A 17,106-nucleotide genomic window follows, 5' to 3' on the forward strand; every position below is an offset into this window, starting at 1 on the left:
TAGTACTTATTAATGTTTGCGTTCAACCTAAAAATTAAAATCAATTTTGCTTGGAAAAATATTTTTTAATATTTTTTTATTTCCCGTTGCTTTTGAAAACCAGTGGGAATTTTAAATTTTGACCTCCCAAAAGTAACAATTCAATTCACTTTTGTATCAAAAAATATGCTGATGCTGAATGGCTAAAATCCTAGCATTTTTAGTACTAAAAATGATGATAACAGCCAGAAAAAACACATTGTTAATACAGTACATTTGATCAGAATCTAAAAAAAATATATATATTAACAATTACAGTGAATCACATTGAAGTTCACTTATTCTAAAAAACATAAGAAAATATCAAGATAATTATTTCTTATAATTTGAGTAAAAAAAATTAACAAAATACCTGACTTTAAAATTCCTTTCCTTAAGAAAATAGGATATTTTCTGCATTACCTAGGCATGACAATAACATCTCACTAAAATAAAATATTATATAATTCTACAGGTATATACTCAGACTAAGCTTGTTAACCTTAAAAAGGAATCTTTAGTAATTGTCATCTATTATAATGGTCATTAATGCTCATCCTAAGTTTTTTAAATAGTTTTATACTCATTGAACAGAAATTTCTCTCACATAATCATAAAACAACTAGTCAAATATTAACCACAAGTTTATTTTTATAACTGTACACAAATTATTTTATACATTTAATTAAATAACTATATCACAAACAAATGGATGATTTTATATGATAAGTAGTGAATAAAGACAATTTGAACTTCGCACTAGATAAAATGAATGTGTATTTACAGGAGAGCCTTTCATACAAAATAATATGAAATTGTCATACATTAATTAATAATTAAATAAATACTAAACTATGATATATTATTTATTAATTACATTATTTTAAGGTCGTACATTAATATTTACACTATTTTTACCCAAAACTGGTAGCTTTGTAACCCAATCTGGATATGGTGGTTGCAATACACCTGACAACATCATGTCTTTAACACCATCTAATATACTTTCACCTTTAAGCACCACTTTGGTTTTGCACATCTTACCGGCTGGATTGCTATTGCTGAACACTGACATATCACTTTCCACGTTTACTGTAAACTCGTTAAGTACCCGACATTTTTCCCCAAATAGTTGTTGCACATATTCTTGAACGTCTTCTTCCTTGTAATTGTTAACCAAAGTTGGTAATTCCTTGCTTTTTTCATTACCTCTATTTTTGTCTTCCAACAAACTTACCATTGAAGGCAGATGTTTGCCTGAGAGCGAGTATGGCTTACATTTACTGGCTCCGACTGATTTTATAACAATTTTCAACAGTCTATTATCAATATTTTGAGGTTTGTGAAAAATATGGAACACTTTTCCCGGAGCTATGGTGAAAAAATATGGATTGTTTAATTTCACAGTGGTTTGTTTTCTTTTTGTTTCATTAATATCTATTAACACCCAAAACAATTTATTACACTTCATAACATATGTAATTGCTTTAATATTTAATTTGTTTAACATGGCCTCAATATTATTTCTAATTATCTCTTTGTCCAACAACTGCTTGTTAACTTTATCAATAGTCACTGTCCACCACTGACTATTTTGATGGAATATGGTGTCCAGTAACAAAACTCGATGATATGTTTCATCAATAAAATCACTATCTTTTAAATGCTGATGTACTACTGACACAACATTTGCAACACTTAAACGCAAACGGCATTCGGATACTATATTGATAATATCTTCCCATTCCAGGTTCAAATGTAAGATTTTGAATAGCTGTTTAAGTTCATGCATGTTGAACCTTTTCATCTTCATAAGAATTTTGTCCAACATCAATTTTTCAAGAGTTGCCATTTCTTAATAGTATTAAAGAACTAGAACACACAAAATCAAAAAACAAAATTATAGATTATTTTTTTTAACTAATAAGATTTTTAATTACAAAAATTGTAATTATTTGACACCACATTAACCTAAATTCAAGCCTAACAACAAACTAATGAATGCAAATTCATCAGCAATTTCTTATAATTTTGTTTTTATTTAAAAGATTCTAACCAAGTCATATTATATTTAAAAGGTTAAAAAAATTTAATTGTATAATTTGTATTAGCCATTTGGTATTCTATTTTAAAATAAATAATATAACAATATTACAATAATATATTTTTTACTTAGACATTTTAACCTCATAAAATATAAGGTATAGGTACTAGGTATAGTAAAGGTATACTAAGGTATAGTTACTTAACCAACTCTACAATTATTATTTATTAGTGTTAACATAAAATAAGTAATAAAATATATTATAATTATGTACATAAGTGATATTTCATAAATTAATAGGTAGAAAACACAATTCTATAAGCCACAAAATAATTTATATCATGGCTATCAATACATAGAGATACTACCTATTGAATAATATAAAGAACGAATAAAAATAGAAAAAAATGTATAACTGAAAGATATGAAAGTACAGCAAGGAAGTTGAATTTTAAAATGGACATTAATATTATTATTTATAATATCAGGCCAACCACGGTTACTAAATATTATATTATAAATAAAATAAATAATCAAATACAGAACATTATATGTTCACTTATGAAATAAAGAAAATTTTTTTAAAAAAAAGCTACAATGAAATAGCATAGCTACCTATATCAGGGATTGCAAATTTCTCTAACGTTACGTATCAAAAATCACATGTTTTTTTTTCTTTTTTCAAGTATGAAATATATATAAATAATTAGAAAAATGATCTTATAATTTATAATTAAAATAAAATTAAGTATTTTAATTTTTCGAGTACCAAATTGGACATTCGCCATCCCTGACACATATGGTTATATTACCTATTTCAGAAAATAAGTTATTAAATTAAAAATGTACACAATAGATAAATTTGGTAACGTAACATTTGTTTTATAAAATTAAATATATAATATTTACAACAAAAAAGAGTTATATAATTATGATTCTATATTATAATCTTGTTTGTCTTTCATGAATTCTTCAGATACATGTCCTAATGTTGGATGGTAACTCAATTCTTCAGGAGCAAATACTTTAACTACTGCTGCTTTTCCTGTTTTGTTTTTATTTTTACTCCAAAATATATTTTCCAACCAAACATACAATTTCTGTGCAACTGACGCTAAACCAGGCACATACTTAGCTGTAGTCAATTTCAGTCTTTTAGTAGTAATATTGTGAATTGGACCAAACGCCAATGCTACTACAGTACAAGCTAAGCATATGACATTGTAAGGCATACTGAAATCAGGCGTTGGTAGTGTAATGATGAAATTTTCCGTTTTCAAACAAATTAAGTAATCGGATCCAGTTGAATTTAGATTGTCTACAATCAATGATTTATCAAATGTTAGAGAAGTTGCATGTCTCGGAATTGTGGCTTTCACTATAGCAGAGCCAATATAAAAGCCATGATTAGCATCTGGTGGATATTCTTGCCATTTCAAGAACACATAGTCAAACTGAACAGATATTTCTGTGACTGAACGTGGTGCAAGCTCTAATACTATTTCTAAATAGTAAATTCTTACTCTTCCTTTCCCTGGTTTGTAAATTAGAGCTTTGGGTATGACACGAATACCATTGCTGGTCACTTTTAATGTATGATAATAAATTGGTAGGAACCATGGAATATTCTCGATGACGGTGGCGATTATAGGCGACTTATGATCATTGTATATACGGGTAACTAATCCTCCATATTCTTGTCCAAATCCAGTGATAAATCTATCTGTGTACAGTAATGGACGTAATTCCGACACGACTATTTTTGGTCTGGGCACTATAGCAGATAGGTGAAATATACCTTTCAGATTATAAACAGCAATATTGTTTTTCAAAAAGTAATATGGTTCTTGTGAAATCAAATAAGGAACACTACTATTTGATGATGTATCTAAATAGATTTTACTGTAATCTGCCAAAGGACACGTCTTGAACAGTCCAGTACCAAACATCTTGCGGAGAGACCAATCATAGTTGTTATTGAAACTTATAAATACTGAATCATACACTAGAGAAACAGTTTGACGGAGTTCATATTTACACTTCCCTGCATTACATAACGGCCTGAAATGAATTCCCAAGGAGTGATAGTTGGCATTGTGCACCCGGCCAGAGTTTAACAAGCTTGACAAGCCTCGAGTAGAATCACAAGGTAAAAGTTTTTTCCACGGTGTCAAATTTTCAGTACAAACATTTTCTCGCGGTAAATTTGAATATCGGTAGACCCTGTCAGCGGATGATTCATAGCTATTAGCACTGTTGATAAAATTTAACGACGTACACAGCAAACCAGACAATGCGTTTGTAAGTCCATACCAGTGCTTGTCCACGTCTTGTGTGTCATTGTGGAAACGAGCAGATATCTCAGCTCCTGATGGGGCGTCGACGGCCGGATAACCCCACGACTTGTGTCTCCACAGGCCAGATGTAAGGTCGACATTGAGCTCTGCTACATGAAATCTATCGATTATGTCTCCCAACGAGTGTGGGAACAGAATGGAATGCTTGAAAGAGTCATCTTCGCGAATAACTGTGAACTGAAAGAACGAATACACGAAACCGGTGGCCAAAGGCTTAATGAACAATTCTTCACTGTAAGTCTCTGAATACGCTGGACCAATGAACACAAACAAAAACCCTAGACTTTTGGCGTTCATTTTACGCACGAAATAAAAATATAAAACGTAGATACACAAAACGTAAAATATTTAGGACCGTACAGCAAATCCAAAAACTGTATTAACCGGCCGACAGACAACGTAGAGTTGTTGTGGCGTTTCCGCGTTTCAGAGTTTGAGTATATTTGTTAACAATGATAATGATAATAATACAACAATGTGATAGGATTATCGAAAAATTGAATATTACCGTTTGAGCGTAGAATCTTGCGCCGGGCGAGAACAAAAGGGGTAAGGCTGTCTGAAAACTAAATGAAGTGCCTATCAACAATTCTGACGCGAATCCACGAACTACACACCGCGGAGAGCTAAGACACAGCGAATACTATTAACCGAACAGACACTCAGACAGACAGTTACAGATTTTTAAACATCGTATCGGCCGATTCGGCAGAACGGCACTTTTCTCAAAACTATAGAATAATAACCGACCAGTTGTACCAACACAACATTCATAATTCTTCCAGTACTGTGACCCTTCAGTTCAAATAGGTCTTCTGTTGTTCATTTTTATTATTTATACCAATTTTTTAGAGCCATGCCAGCGCCCAGCACATGAACAATATTCTTTATTTCTTGCGGATTTACTGATTTAGTTTTAGGAGACAAATTCCGGATAGCATATATGATAAATGTTATTATTATTGATTTGTACAAAGAAAAGTGTTAAGCTAAAGATTTTGCTTAAATATCATTAAAATATAATGTAGATGTCTGCAGTATAAAAATTAATACTGTTTTGTAATGGTGTTAAGTTAATGTATTAGATAGTGCTGATCCAATACAGCTAAATAAAAAATCCAAGCACTGCAAGTACTTTTAAATTTACCAATAGCTAAAATGTAAAAATATTTAATTTATTGTTTATTTACATGTTTAGCTAAATAAAGGTGACAAAACAGATCAAACGGTATAAGACTTCTTATAAAAAAAAATTATTATCATAAATTTACATAAGAGTCAATTACTGTTTTGATAAAATATACCAACAAAGTTTTGGTTTTATTTTCTATAAGCCAAGTATTCAAACGTCATTTGTTTATTTTTTGGAAATATTTGTCTTCAAGTTAGATAAAGGCATTCCTCTCGTTAATAACAATTAACTTCAGCTACTTTTGACATTTGATGTACAAAAACTTACTATTTTATAAAACAAATTTATACTATAATCCCACAAATAAATAAATAAATATTACAAATAAAACATTTTTAAAAAAACAAACAAACAAATTTTGTATTTTTTGAACTTAATAGGTTATAATTAAGGTAATGGTAATTTTTCTTATTCGTAGGTATAAAATTATAAACAAAAAAATAAAGTATACAATTCTTAAAATATTTAAGAAATCAATTTCCATTTTCAATTTGCTAAAATATTTTTTTAGAAAATAAAATTTCCCTGGATGATTGATTTACCCGACTTAAAGATTAAATTATACCATTTCACTGTCCAGCAAGTCGTCCATATTATTCTATTGATAAATATTTTATCTTTAATTACTGTACATAGTTTGTTGGCTAATATTATAACATTTTACTTAACTCTATATGGGATGTATATGATTTTTATTTATTATCTCTTTGATATGCCAACAAAATAATATTTTTTACATTATTTAAAAAATGGAAATAGTGACTACTTGGATAATGGATATTTCCATTCTTATAAAAAATTATTTTGTATTCAAACCTAGTTTACTAACTTAAGACTTATATTAATGTTTGAACCAGAATTAAGTGATTTGATTTAATTTTGTATAATTATAATAGGAAACAACTCATCGAATATTTGATTTATGATTCCACAAATTTAATTTTTCGGGGGTCACAAACAAATGAACAAGTTGACTTATGGTTCTTATGATCAAAAGATTCACTGAATCAGTTCATCAAAGTAAACATGTCCTATGTTACTAAACATTGTATTCTTCAGTTCATACATCAATATAATACTACAAACCTTAACTAAAAATATATATATATTTATATTTTCAATTTCAGCTATATAATTTTATTTCAATACAGATATAAAATCACATTTTTTTAATAATTTATCCATTATTCATGTGTCTATATCGTGTAACTATTGTACCTACTACCTTAAACATAAAAAATAACAGATTTAAACAAGTAAATGCAATTTTTAACTGTTATATGGTGTATAGGTATGAAAAAATTTACAACTGATATTAATTTATGTACGTTTTGGAAACTGCCTTTAAAACAAAAAATATTATGAATAATTGTTGTTGAACATATAATTAAAAGCATTAAACTGTATTCAGCAATAATATTGTTACATCTTAATGTTATTGGAAATGCATTCTCGACAGTAGTGTAGGTATCTAAAAATATAAATGGCCTGTACTCGGAGTGCCGAGTTCTGCATTATATAGATTTAAATGCTCCTAATAATATTCTGTTTCGGAATTTGAAATAAAAAATGTATAGTGTAATCCAAAGAAGTCAAAAACTCGAAAACTGATGTCAACATAATATTATATTATAATACCTCTCATCTATGGCAAAAGCCGATCGTCGTCACTCACCGGAGACGATTCGCAATTCTAATAATTTCATTGATCAAAAGAGAAATGTGTATGGCAACTATAAACTTTTACTCACTTATTTCATTCTACTCAAGTAGTTTTTATAAAAAATCTGGATTTTTTTCAATTTGGAATTCGATGAAAGCAGATATGGCTTCTGCAGCACTCAAGATATGGCGCCTTACAGCTATATATCAGGTACCTACCCGAAGAGTCGATGTATACGTAAGTTTGATTACTTATTCTTTTGGGGCTTAAATATTTTACTTTTTAGTCTCAAAATTAAAATTTGATTTGTGAAGTATTTACCCGTGTGAAGTAGGGGCATATTTTTTGTTCCCGAGCGCGCAACACAAAAAATACGGTATCACAAACGACGACGGCATATCCATATTATCCAGGTAGCAGAATAATAACATATTTATAAAATTAAAAAGATATAAATAGTGTTGTACATACTAGTCATACTACAGTATTGCAGTGCACGGGAGTTCTTATGTGCCTCAAAATTCAACTATTTTTATTTTTAGTTTATATACATGTTAAATAATATATGAATATTAATATGCCGTCTGCTTGTGGTCGAATCGCGAATTAAAATGAAGCCGTCGTACATCAAAAATCAAATTATTTTATAATTAAATAAGGAAATTTTAATTTTTAAATATTCTCGAATAGCTTAAAATATACATAAGTACCTAAGACCTAACCAATGCATTCAAAATGAATACATAAAATATTAATTATTCATTTCGTGCTCGACAGTATTCAGAGAAAAGATTTAACTTGGAATTTTACAAACAATAGTTGGTATAGTCGGTATACGGTAAATGTGATGCATTAGGCACTAAATACCTTTATGTTTAATTTAAAAAGTAGTAATCACGTTTATTTACAGTAAGATTTTTTTTTTATTTAATAACTCATAAAAAAACATGCTTGTGCTTCAAATATTTAAACACCACCTTTATTAATTATTAAATTAAAAATTAAAATAGTAGGTACTTTATATATTGTAGTAATATAAATTTTAAAATTATAAACTATTTTGGTTATTGTTAACCTCATTAATCATTTCATTATCTTAATGATCAAATCTCAACCACGGACCTCCTTCATAAAAAAATTTGTAATATCTATGGTTTTATGATATTGACGTAGTATAAATTATAATACAATCTGTGGCGATTGTCAAAGTAGTCGCAAAGACGCAATCGATCTAAAATTTCGGTTAGCAAAGCTGCAGACATGAACAAGAAACATGAAGCGATCCGTACGGTTTTTTTTTTCATAATAAATCTCAATATTTTCAAACTTAAGTTCAGTCGTAGGTATATCTGGTTTATTCCGCAGTGCACATGCAATATCAGGAATTTCACCGAAGCCCGAAAGCGTCGATGTTTAAAGTAATTAATTTTGGTTTCATATTTTTTTGGTGCTTAAAATTATTTTTTATACTACAAAAAAAAATTTAATTTCATGAAAAATATGCTACCCCTGTGTAGACACATATTTTATTTCTGAGAGCAAATGCACAAAATACGAGAGATCAAATAATATACAAACGCTGCTCGTCGTTGTCGTTTTTCTGCTCCCTGATCGTAGGGTAATTTTATAATTATAACCTATTTTTAAGTACTTTAAATAGACATTCATTATACGGTTTAATTTAGAAATACCCGTTATAAGCGATTACTCATAAGACACAATTTTAATTTATAACTTATAATTTTTTTTAAATCCAAAGTTAGCAGTTACAGGACACTATTAATTTAGTGTTATATATATTTCATTGTTCTATAATATATTAATATTACGTTATATTATAGTTGTATCTAAAAAACAAAAATGTTCACAGAGTGGTAAACTTACTATCCTAACCAGTAATCACCCCGTACGAGTGATAATGAAAAATATACTTTTACACTAGTATAGGTATCTTTATAAAATATAATAAATAGTAATGCAATAAATAGACACAGGCGTTCAAATATTCTAAAACTTTGTAGTTATTCAAACCTGGGTGTATACGAGTTAAAAAATTTAAGTTATGACTTTTTAACTTCATTTAGATTCCGAGCGGAGTGATTTATTTTTTTATTTTTTTTGTTTTTGTCATCACGTTGTGTTGGGAGAGTAAAAGTGCTTAAATTTTTTTCAACAAGCATCTTTTCTGGTAAAAATGTGATTAGTATCGGTACTTTGAAGGGTCAAAAGTAAACAATTCTCAATAGTTTTCAAAAGCGGCAGGAAAAACAAACAAAAAATTAAGGAAAAAAGCGAATTTTCACGGAAACCCGGTTTTCGACAAAATCGATTTTGGTTTTTGATGTAACTCCAAAAAAATAAACCATAGTATAGGTATCGTAGATATACATGACATTTTTACTGAATATTTATAACGGCGTTTTCTATAAACCAGACAATTTTGACAGCAAATTTTTATAAGCCTTTGAATCTTGAATTTTGACAAAATTCACAAAAATGTGCAAAATATTTTGAGTTAGAAATTCATAAAAATGTTTCGTTTTATATCTAAGTGTTTAAAACTTAGTACAAGATTCCTTATAAGTTTGTCTACCTTTATCAAACAACAAATTCTATCGGAAAGTCAAATTTAAAATTTTTATAAGCATTTAAAGTTGAAATTTTGACAACATTCACTCCAATTCTCATATAGTGATTTTTACATATTTTTATATAATGGAAAAACCAATAATTGCAGATATTTAAAATTCACACCATTTGTTTATATTTTCAATTCATATACTTAATACAATTTTCAAATTATTTTGACTCGTTTTGTGCTGTTTATAAACCTGTTTGCAAATTTGAATTTTGAATTTTTTTATTTTTTTAGTTTTTTTTCTATAATTGTTAATAAAATTGTATTTGTTGGGGAAAAAAAGCTTGAAAATTCAATAAAATGCTCCTCATAGATATTTACTATATTAGCTACAAAATATTTCAAATACATAGGCATGATTTTGCAATGAGCAAGGTTAGGGTTGAAAATTCAAAACAAAGTTTCAAGCAAGTAGGTTATTCTGTTATTAAAAAATCAAAAAAATAGTATCACATACTTTTTATGTTCAAATGTGAACTAAATTAAAGATTAATTTGCCAAGAGTAATGATTTATGTTATTTAGACTGACAGATCGTTTTCGCTCAGATCGCGGTTTTTCGTATACAAATTTTATTGTTGAATTTAAACTTAACTACACCATCCATTACAGTGACCCACATGTAACCTAATATACAGCAGAGCGACCTCCACATACCAGCTTTTTTTAATATAATTTTCAATATCTTAAGATTTTTAACTTAACTGATTTTTATTGCTAAACATTTATTAAATAATGAGTTACTTTTAATCAAGTCCTAGTTGCGTAGTTTATTATAAAAAAATTTACTTTTTATTATTATTTTAAAACCAGGAAACTGACTATTTATGTACGTAAAAAAAATAAGTTAAATGTAAGTTTCCAAATCAATTTTAACTTAATTGAATTAAAAATAAAATAAGGAGAACTATTAACTTAAAACTTTTTGAAATATTTCATATCGACTTAACTTAACTCAGTTAAAAATGTTCATTAACCCTGCCCAGGCTTGCAGTTATTATTATATTAAATTATTTTTACATATAGGTAAACACATAACATATTATCTAACTTTAATTTATTGCAATAATTATTTATTTTCTTAACACAATATTTCAGGAATTAATATATTATAAATTAATTAATAATAAAAATAATTGATTTAAACGATATTTATAAAATATTGAAATAAAATAAACACACTTGCTAATCAGTAATGTTAACTAGTCCCTGTGTATTATACTATTATTAAAATAAAAATGAACCAATAGCAGAGTTCTAGTAGATAATTAACTTGCCGTGCCTATAGTGAAGAAATATGACTTTCGTAAGGTATAAAAGTTATACGTTATTGAATAAAATAGTTAAGACACAAATTAACATATAATAACTACGTATAGGTAAGATAAAAGCTACAACTTAAAGAGATTTTATTAGCTATATAATATCTGTAATTTCTAATAACAAATAGCTCATACATATGTATTGTTGAACATTTTACTATTTAGGCTGCGTTTTTTTCAGAGATGGTATTCGTCAGTGAAAATTTGCTAATTTTGAATACAATGTCATATTATGCAGTGTGAAATGTGTTGACGTGAGTGTTTCAAAGACTTAGTTGTATAGCAGAAAACATGTGGTATGTACTTTTTATTTATCAGTAGATTTATTTAATATTGTTAAATGATCAGAGTTTGTATTGCCCCCAACTTTTCAATTTAATTGTATTGTAACTACTGGTATAACGCTATTCCGGCTATCAATAAAACTATGATAAAAATTATGAAATTTATCAGGTATGAAATTTATTTTATTTTTTGTTTTAAATTTTTTTTTTTTAATATTTAAATATTTTCACCGATTATCAGGTACGATGACCTGTAGGCACTATAGAGACTGTGTGTGTGAGAGAGAGAAAGAGAGGTAGTGAGATGGAAAAAAGGGGGGAATAGAGAGAGAGAAAGAGAGAAAGACTGAGTGAGAAAAAGTGGGTGGGGAGAGAGTGAGGGGTAGTGAGATGGAAAAAAGGGGGGAATAGAGAGAGAGAGAAAGAGAGAAATGGGAGGGAGAAAGACTGAGGGTGAAAAGGGGGATGGGGGAAGGGAGAGTGAGTGAGACTTGTAGGGAGGGAGAATAGGAAGTGTTGAGGTAGAATAGTTAGGTTAACAATGTCGAATACGTAGGAAAGGTTCTTGAATCGCAAAGGTCACTAGACCAATCAGCTGAAAAACTACCTAGTGCAGATAGGTTGAAAACCTTTATTTGTGGGATAGAATAAAAAGATCGGGAGAGGATGTCAGAGCACTGTTTGTTTGCTCTCAGTATCCCACGCACAACAAAGCAAATAATGTATCAGAACCAACCATATATTGTTACTTTAATAATGGTTGGTTCTGCTATACATACATTTGCTTTGTTGGTGTGGGACATAAAGAGCAAACAAATAGTGCGTAGACATCCTCTCAATAGTGTCATCAAGTTGAACAAAAAATTATGAAAAGACGTATTTCTACGTCAAACCAAGGTTTTTTAATCATTAAAAATTCGCAAAAAATAAAAATTGAAATTAAGTTTAAAAGAAATAGACAATAGAGAATATTTTATTGTGAAGTTTAAAATAGTAAAATAAATTTTTTTAAAAAAAGGAAAAAATGCATATCCGTAGTCAAATCACATACCAATGCTCCGCCTTTGTTGCAAAATATACAAATACGTATATGGATGTTTTTTGAACCGCTGCGTTTCGTCTGTTACTGCATTTTAACATGAAGAGACCTGCGTAATCCACTCCACAGTTTTCAATGCACCTACTTAAACGGTCGGCTCGGGGCGTGGGCAGATTACCCATAAAAAGAGACACATTTTTTGGCTGCACTTTGAAACCTTACGCACTAATCCACCGTTTGCCAACCTACCACCTACGCGCACAAATCCGTTGCCGTCTATAAATGGGTATAACTTATTTATTTTGCTTTTTACTGACACATTACGATTATTTTTTAAATCTTCAATTTCTATTGAGAAATGTGCTCGATGTATAAGTTTTATAACAATTTTGGTCTCCGCTGAGATCTCGTTTGCATTCAGTGGCCCGATTATTCGAGAAGTATCGTTCCGTTTCGATAATTCATTATTTTTGTACCGTAATAAATACGAAACAACGTGTAGTAATTTGGTCAGCGACGAATATCTAAATTAATATCTAACGACACGTCTTTTTATGAGGTGCATACAACGATTAGTGCAGTATTTTTCTCCCTCTGAACATTTCCAACTTGTTCCGTTTTTTTTTTGTAAGGGTTTTTATATACCTAGTTTTTAGTTGTTTTTATTTTTTTTATTTTTATATATTTTTTTTTTATACACTTAAACGTTTTACTCACCAGCCATGACGGACCATACCACCGCACTGTTATCTTTTAGCTCGCTAGGCGTACACCCTCGTGACAACACGTCAGCTGGATTGTCGTTCGACGTCACATGCCATCACTCCTTGCGATCGGTCAACGTATGTATTTCGCCCACACGATTCGCGACAAACGTCTTCCACCTGCTCGAACCCGCAGATATCCAATCTAATGTTAGAGTCGAATCCGTCCATAAATATCGTCGTGATATATTCATCTTAAGTGCAGGTATAATTACGTCTATCAAACGCGGCAAGAGACGCGCTGCACATAGCTCTAATCTGGGGATCGAAATAACCTTCAATGGCGCGATACGAGACTTAGCACATACTAGTTGTGATTTAACGATGACATCCGTATCTGTTGTGCACATATATATCATGTTCGGGCAATGTGTAGGTACATTGCCGTCATTGAACAGTCAATGTTGTCCTGCTCAAGAAATGTAAACCACGAATTAGTTTTAACCGATTAATATTATTAATTATTATTATAAATTATTATCATCACATATTTATAGTATACATTTTTTTTAAAAACAATCATTATTAATTTTATTCGTGTACTATAGTACGGAGATTTTGATGGATAACAAAAAAAAAAATTACAAGTATAATCATTTTATTTTTATAATTTTACCTATTTATTTGAACCAGATTTAGAAGCATGACACTTACAAGTACATAGTCTGTCTGATTTTCTACACTTGATGTTTAAATAGACAGTGCCTACCACAAGTAACAAAAATAAGTTTATACACAATTTTTCAAAAAATTCATAGTTCATTGTATTATGAAAAATGAATAAAATGAATAATGATTTTAAAATAAAAAAAATTATTTTAATTTTAATATATCAATATATTAATATTTTATTTTTAAAAAAAAATCAATACTGTAAATAGGTAATAATAATAAAAAATAATATTCTTTGGTTAAAAAAAAAATCGTGGTTTACATTGCCCGTAACATATATATTACACGCACCGTATGCTTTCGTGGGTGCATCAGCAAATCCATGTATCTCAATTAATTTCTTGTCGTAGCCCAGCTAACGATGAATTGTACTAAATGAATTGAGCTCTTTTAGACAATTATTGTATGTCACCCACTGTACTTGTATGAGTTGTATGTGTGGTGGAACTGGGCTGTTCTAACCGATTTTCTCACGCCATAAACTTTGTAACCATATTTTACCCACCAATATTACCGGACCTACTAAGCCGAATGGGTCAAATAACGGGGTTTTTATCGATTCCGCCGAGCTTTTTATTTATTGATTCCGCTTTATTGTTTCAGTTTATTTACTTACAGTACTTGTACGACATACGTGTATAGTAATCACTTTTCGGTTCCCAGTATAAACCTAGAGTTTTCACGCTTTCTCTAACCATTGGTACGGTCATTAATTCATCTTTGTTGATTCGGAGATAAATCTGTATGGTTCATAGTCCATTTTGATAATTCTAATCCCCCACCTCGCATAATTGAAATTAATTCGTCACGAAATTCAATTGCTTCCATCAATGAATCTGCCCCGGTGAGGCAATCGTCGACACAGATATCATTTTTAATTATTACTTTTAACTTCGTGTTAGTGGTCTTATCGCCGATGCGATTGATGCAACTTATTGCCAAAAAACCTGCCTACTTGTCTGACATTTGATTACTATAATCTCCATAAGTACTCCAAAAAATATTTTCCTTTAGAATATAAAAAATAAATAATGAAATAATGATATTGTCTTACGCATTAAATTCATCACGCCATATAAAATAACTTTAACAACAATTTTTTCATTTTGTGAGTTTATAGTTACACTTCATTCATAATAATTAGGCAATTTATACCCTTGTAATAATTTTTGTAAATTTGTCTTTTCAATAGAAATTAGACAAAAATAGTATATTGAAATGATATTTTATTAAAAAAAACGTTTGTTAAAGATAGAAAATAATGATAAATAACAAAAAATATCAAAATATATTCGATAAACATGTAACATGTTTAATAAAAGTTAAAAGATTTTAGATACTTAATAATAAATTAATCACAGCACATTGTTTAACTTAGATGAATGATAACATTCTATTTCTACATTACTATAAGAAATGAAATGAAATAACTAGTCCTTTAATAATTTGTGAGATCAGAAAAAAATTGTAGTTAGGCTCAATAAAAATGTTGTTACAAGATTGGAAGCAATTAATTATAATATTTATGTATTTAACTAATTCAAATCTTTAATATTGGAGTAAAGTACTATGTGGGGAGGTGACAAATTTTCTAGTAAAGTAGTAATTTAAATGTATGTCAAGTATTGGCAAATTTACTTTTTGTTGTTGGATGGGGAGTATTTTAGATTTTTAACCTACTAAAGTTGATACACAAAATTAATGAAAGACAATAATAGTATAAAATGTTTACAATAATTTCAGTTAATAGTTATATGAAATTATCACGTGAATCTATATTAAAGAAATATTTCTAGTAAAATACGTATTGCAATTATTATCTAAATAAAACAAAAAAAAAATAAACCTGTAATTGGTGTATAATATATGTAGGTACGGATACCATTTTACCTGTGTAATAGTTTATGTTAAAGTATCTGTATGTCATTTTCCTGTGGCGTGGTTGAAACACTATTCGTAAGCCAATTCCTCACGTAGCAATAGGAAATATAATAATACAAATAATAATATGTATAAATAACTAATACAAAATATTAAGGATACAGTTGGCGCTTGGTGAGGCGTGATGATTGGCTAAAGTCCCTAATGGGTGTCAATCATCGGCTGGCGTAGCTAGCATCCGGATGGGTGACCACATGGGTGTTTAGTGACGAATCCTAGCTCCACTTACACAAGTGTTACTCGAACACCGTGACATCTACAAAAGATGCTGTTATCCATAGTGAACGGTATATTTACAATCAAATTGGCATACAAAATAATATATAATATACAATTGGTACAAAATAAGAAGAATGCAGTTAGGGCTTGGTGTGGCGTGATGATTGGCTGAAGTCCCTAATGGGTGTCAATCATCGGCCGGCGTAGCTAGCATCCGGATGGGTGACCACCTGGGTGTTTAGTGACGAATCCAAGCTCCACATATACTCGTGTTACTCAAACGCAACCGTGACCCCTACAAGAAATGCTAATAGTCATAATTTCCGATACTTTAGGCAAAAAACAATCCAAATTGTTTATAATAATTATGGATTTAATTGAACCGCTAAAAATTACGATTATTTTATTGGTGCCGGTTATTGGCAAAGGAAGGGGAGAAAGTTTATCATGCAGATAATTCTCAAAGAATTTCAAAATAAAATTATTTCAATACGTTATTCAGTTGCTTCAAATCTAGACACCTTCCTAGAATTTCTACAAAACATATGAAGCTTAAATAATTTAAAAAAATATGTTGGTTTAAAAAAGGCGTTTCACCTAAATGTGTGGTCTCCAATTGTTCAAATGCGTCTTACAAGTGTGAAACATATCAAATTTTAGTTAAGCAGTTATCATTCATCTTCGTTGATACCAAATAAAAATTATTAATTATAATTAATTACAAATAATCACTCTAATATTGAAACTTTCATTGCTCAATGAGATCTGCTCACATTGATGAGCACTTATTACAAGGGCCCAAAACATGCTTATAAAATATTAATACTAACTAGTTACTTCTTAAATGTACATCCAATCATACTTTCAAGTTGATGCATATATAAAAGTCTTTATCGCCTTTCGCATATGTTGTATGCTTCAAGTTGTTTCAAGTTGTAATAATTAAACAAAAAA

At 29.4% G+C, this 17,106-nt stretch overlaps 2 protein-coding genes across 2 annotated transcripts; both read right to left on the reverse strand.

Annotated features, from left to right (window-relative positions):
• Positions 1-649: 649 nt before the first annotated feature.
• LOC111039322 lies at positions 650-5,132 on the reverse strand. The gene is made up of 2 exons (XM_022322786.1): positions 4,928-5,132; positions 650-1,890 (listed from the first exon to the last, which is right to left on the reverse strand). Exon 2 carries the CDS (start codon positions 1,868-1,870, stop codon positions 902-904), a length of 969 nt encoding a protein of 322 aa, XP_022178478.1. The 5' UTR covers positions 1,871-1,890; positions 4,928-5,132; the 3' UTR covers positions 650-901.
• LOC111039321 (GPI transamidase component PIG-T) lies at positions 2,163-4,899 on the reverse strand. The gene has a single exon (XM_022322785.1). The coding sequence runs from the start codon at positions 4,714-4,716 to the stop codon at positions 2,992-2,994; it is 1,725 nt and encodes a 574-aa protein (XP_022178477.1). The 5' UTR covers positions 4,717-4,899; the 3' UTR covers positions 2,163-2,991.
• Positions 5,133-17,106: the final 11,974 nt, after the last annotated feature.

This window comes from Myzus persicae, unplaced genomic scaffold (genome assembly GCF_001856785.1).
Source record: "Myzus persicae strain clone G006 unplaced genomic scaffold, MPER_G0061.0, whole genome shotgun sequence".
NCBI lineage: Eukaryota > Metazoa > Arthropoda > Insecta > Hemiptera > Aphididae > Myzus > Myzus persicae.

Excerpts from the sequence above, each read along its gene's own strand:
- LOC111039322 (XM_022322786.1), bottom strand. The coding sequence starts at position 1,870 with ATGGCAACTCTTGAAAAATTGATGTTGGACAAAATTCTTATGAAGATG.
- LOC111039321 (XM_022322785.1), bottom strand. The coding sequence starts at position 4,716 with ATGAACGCCAAAAGTCTAGGGTTTTTGTTTGTGTTCATTGGTCCAGCG.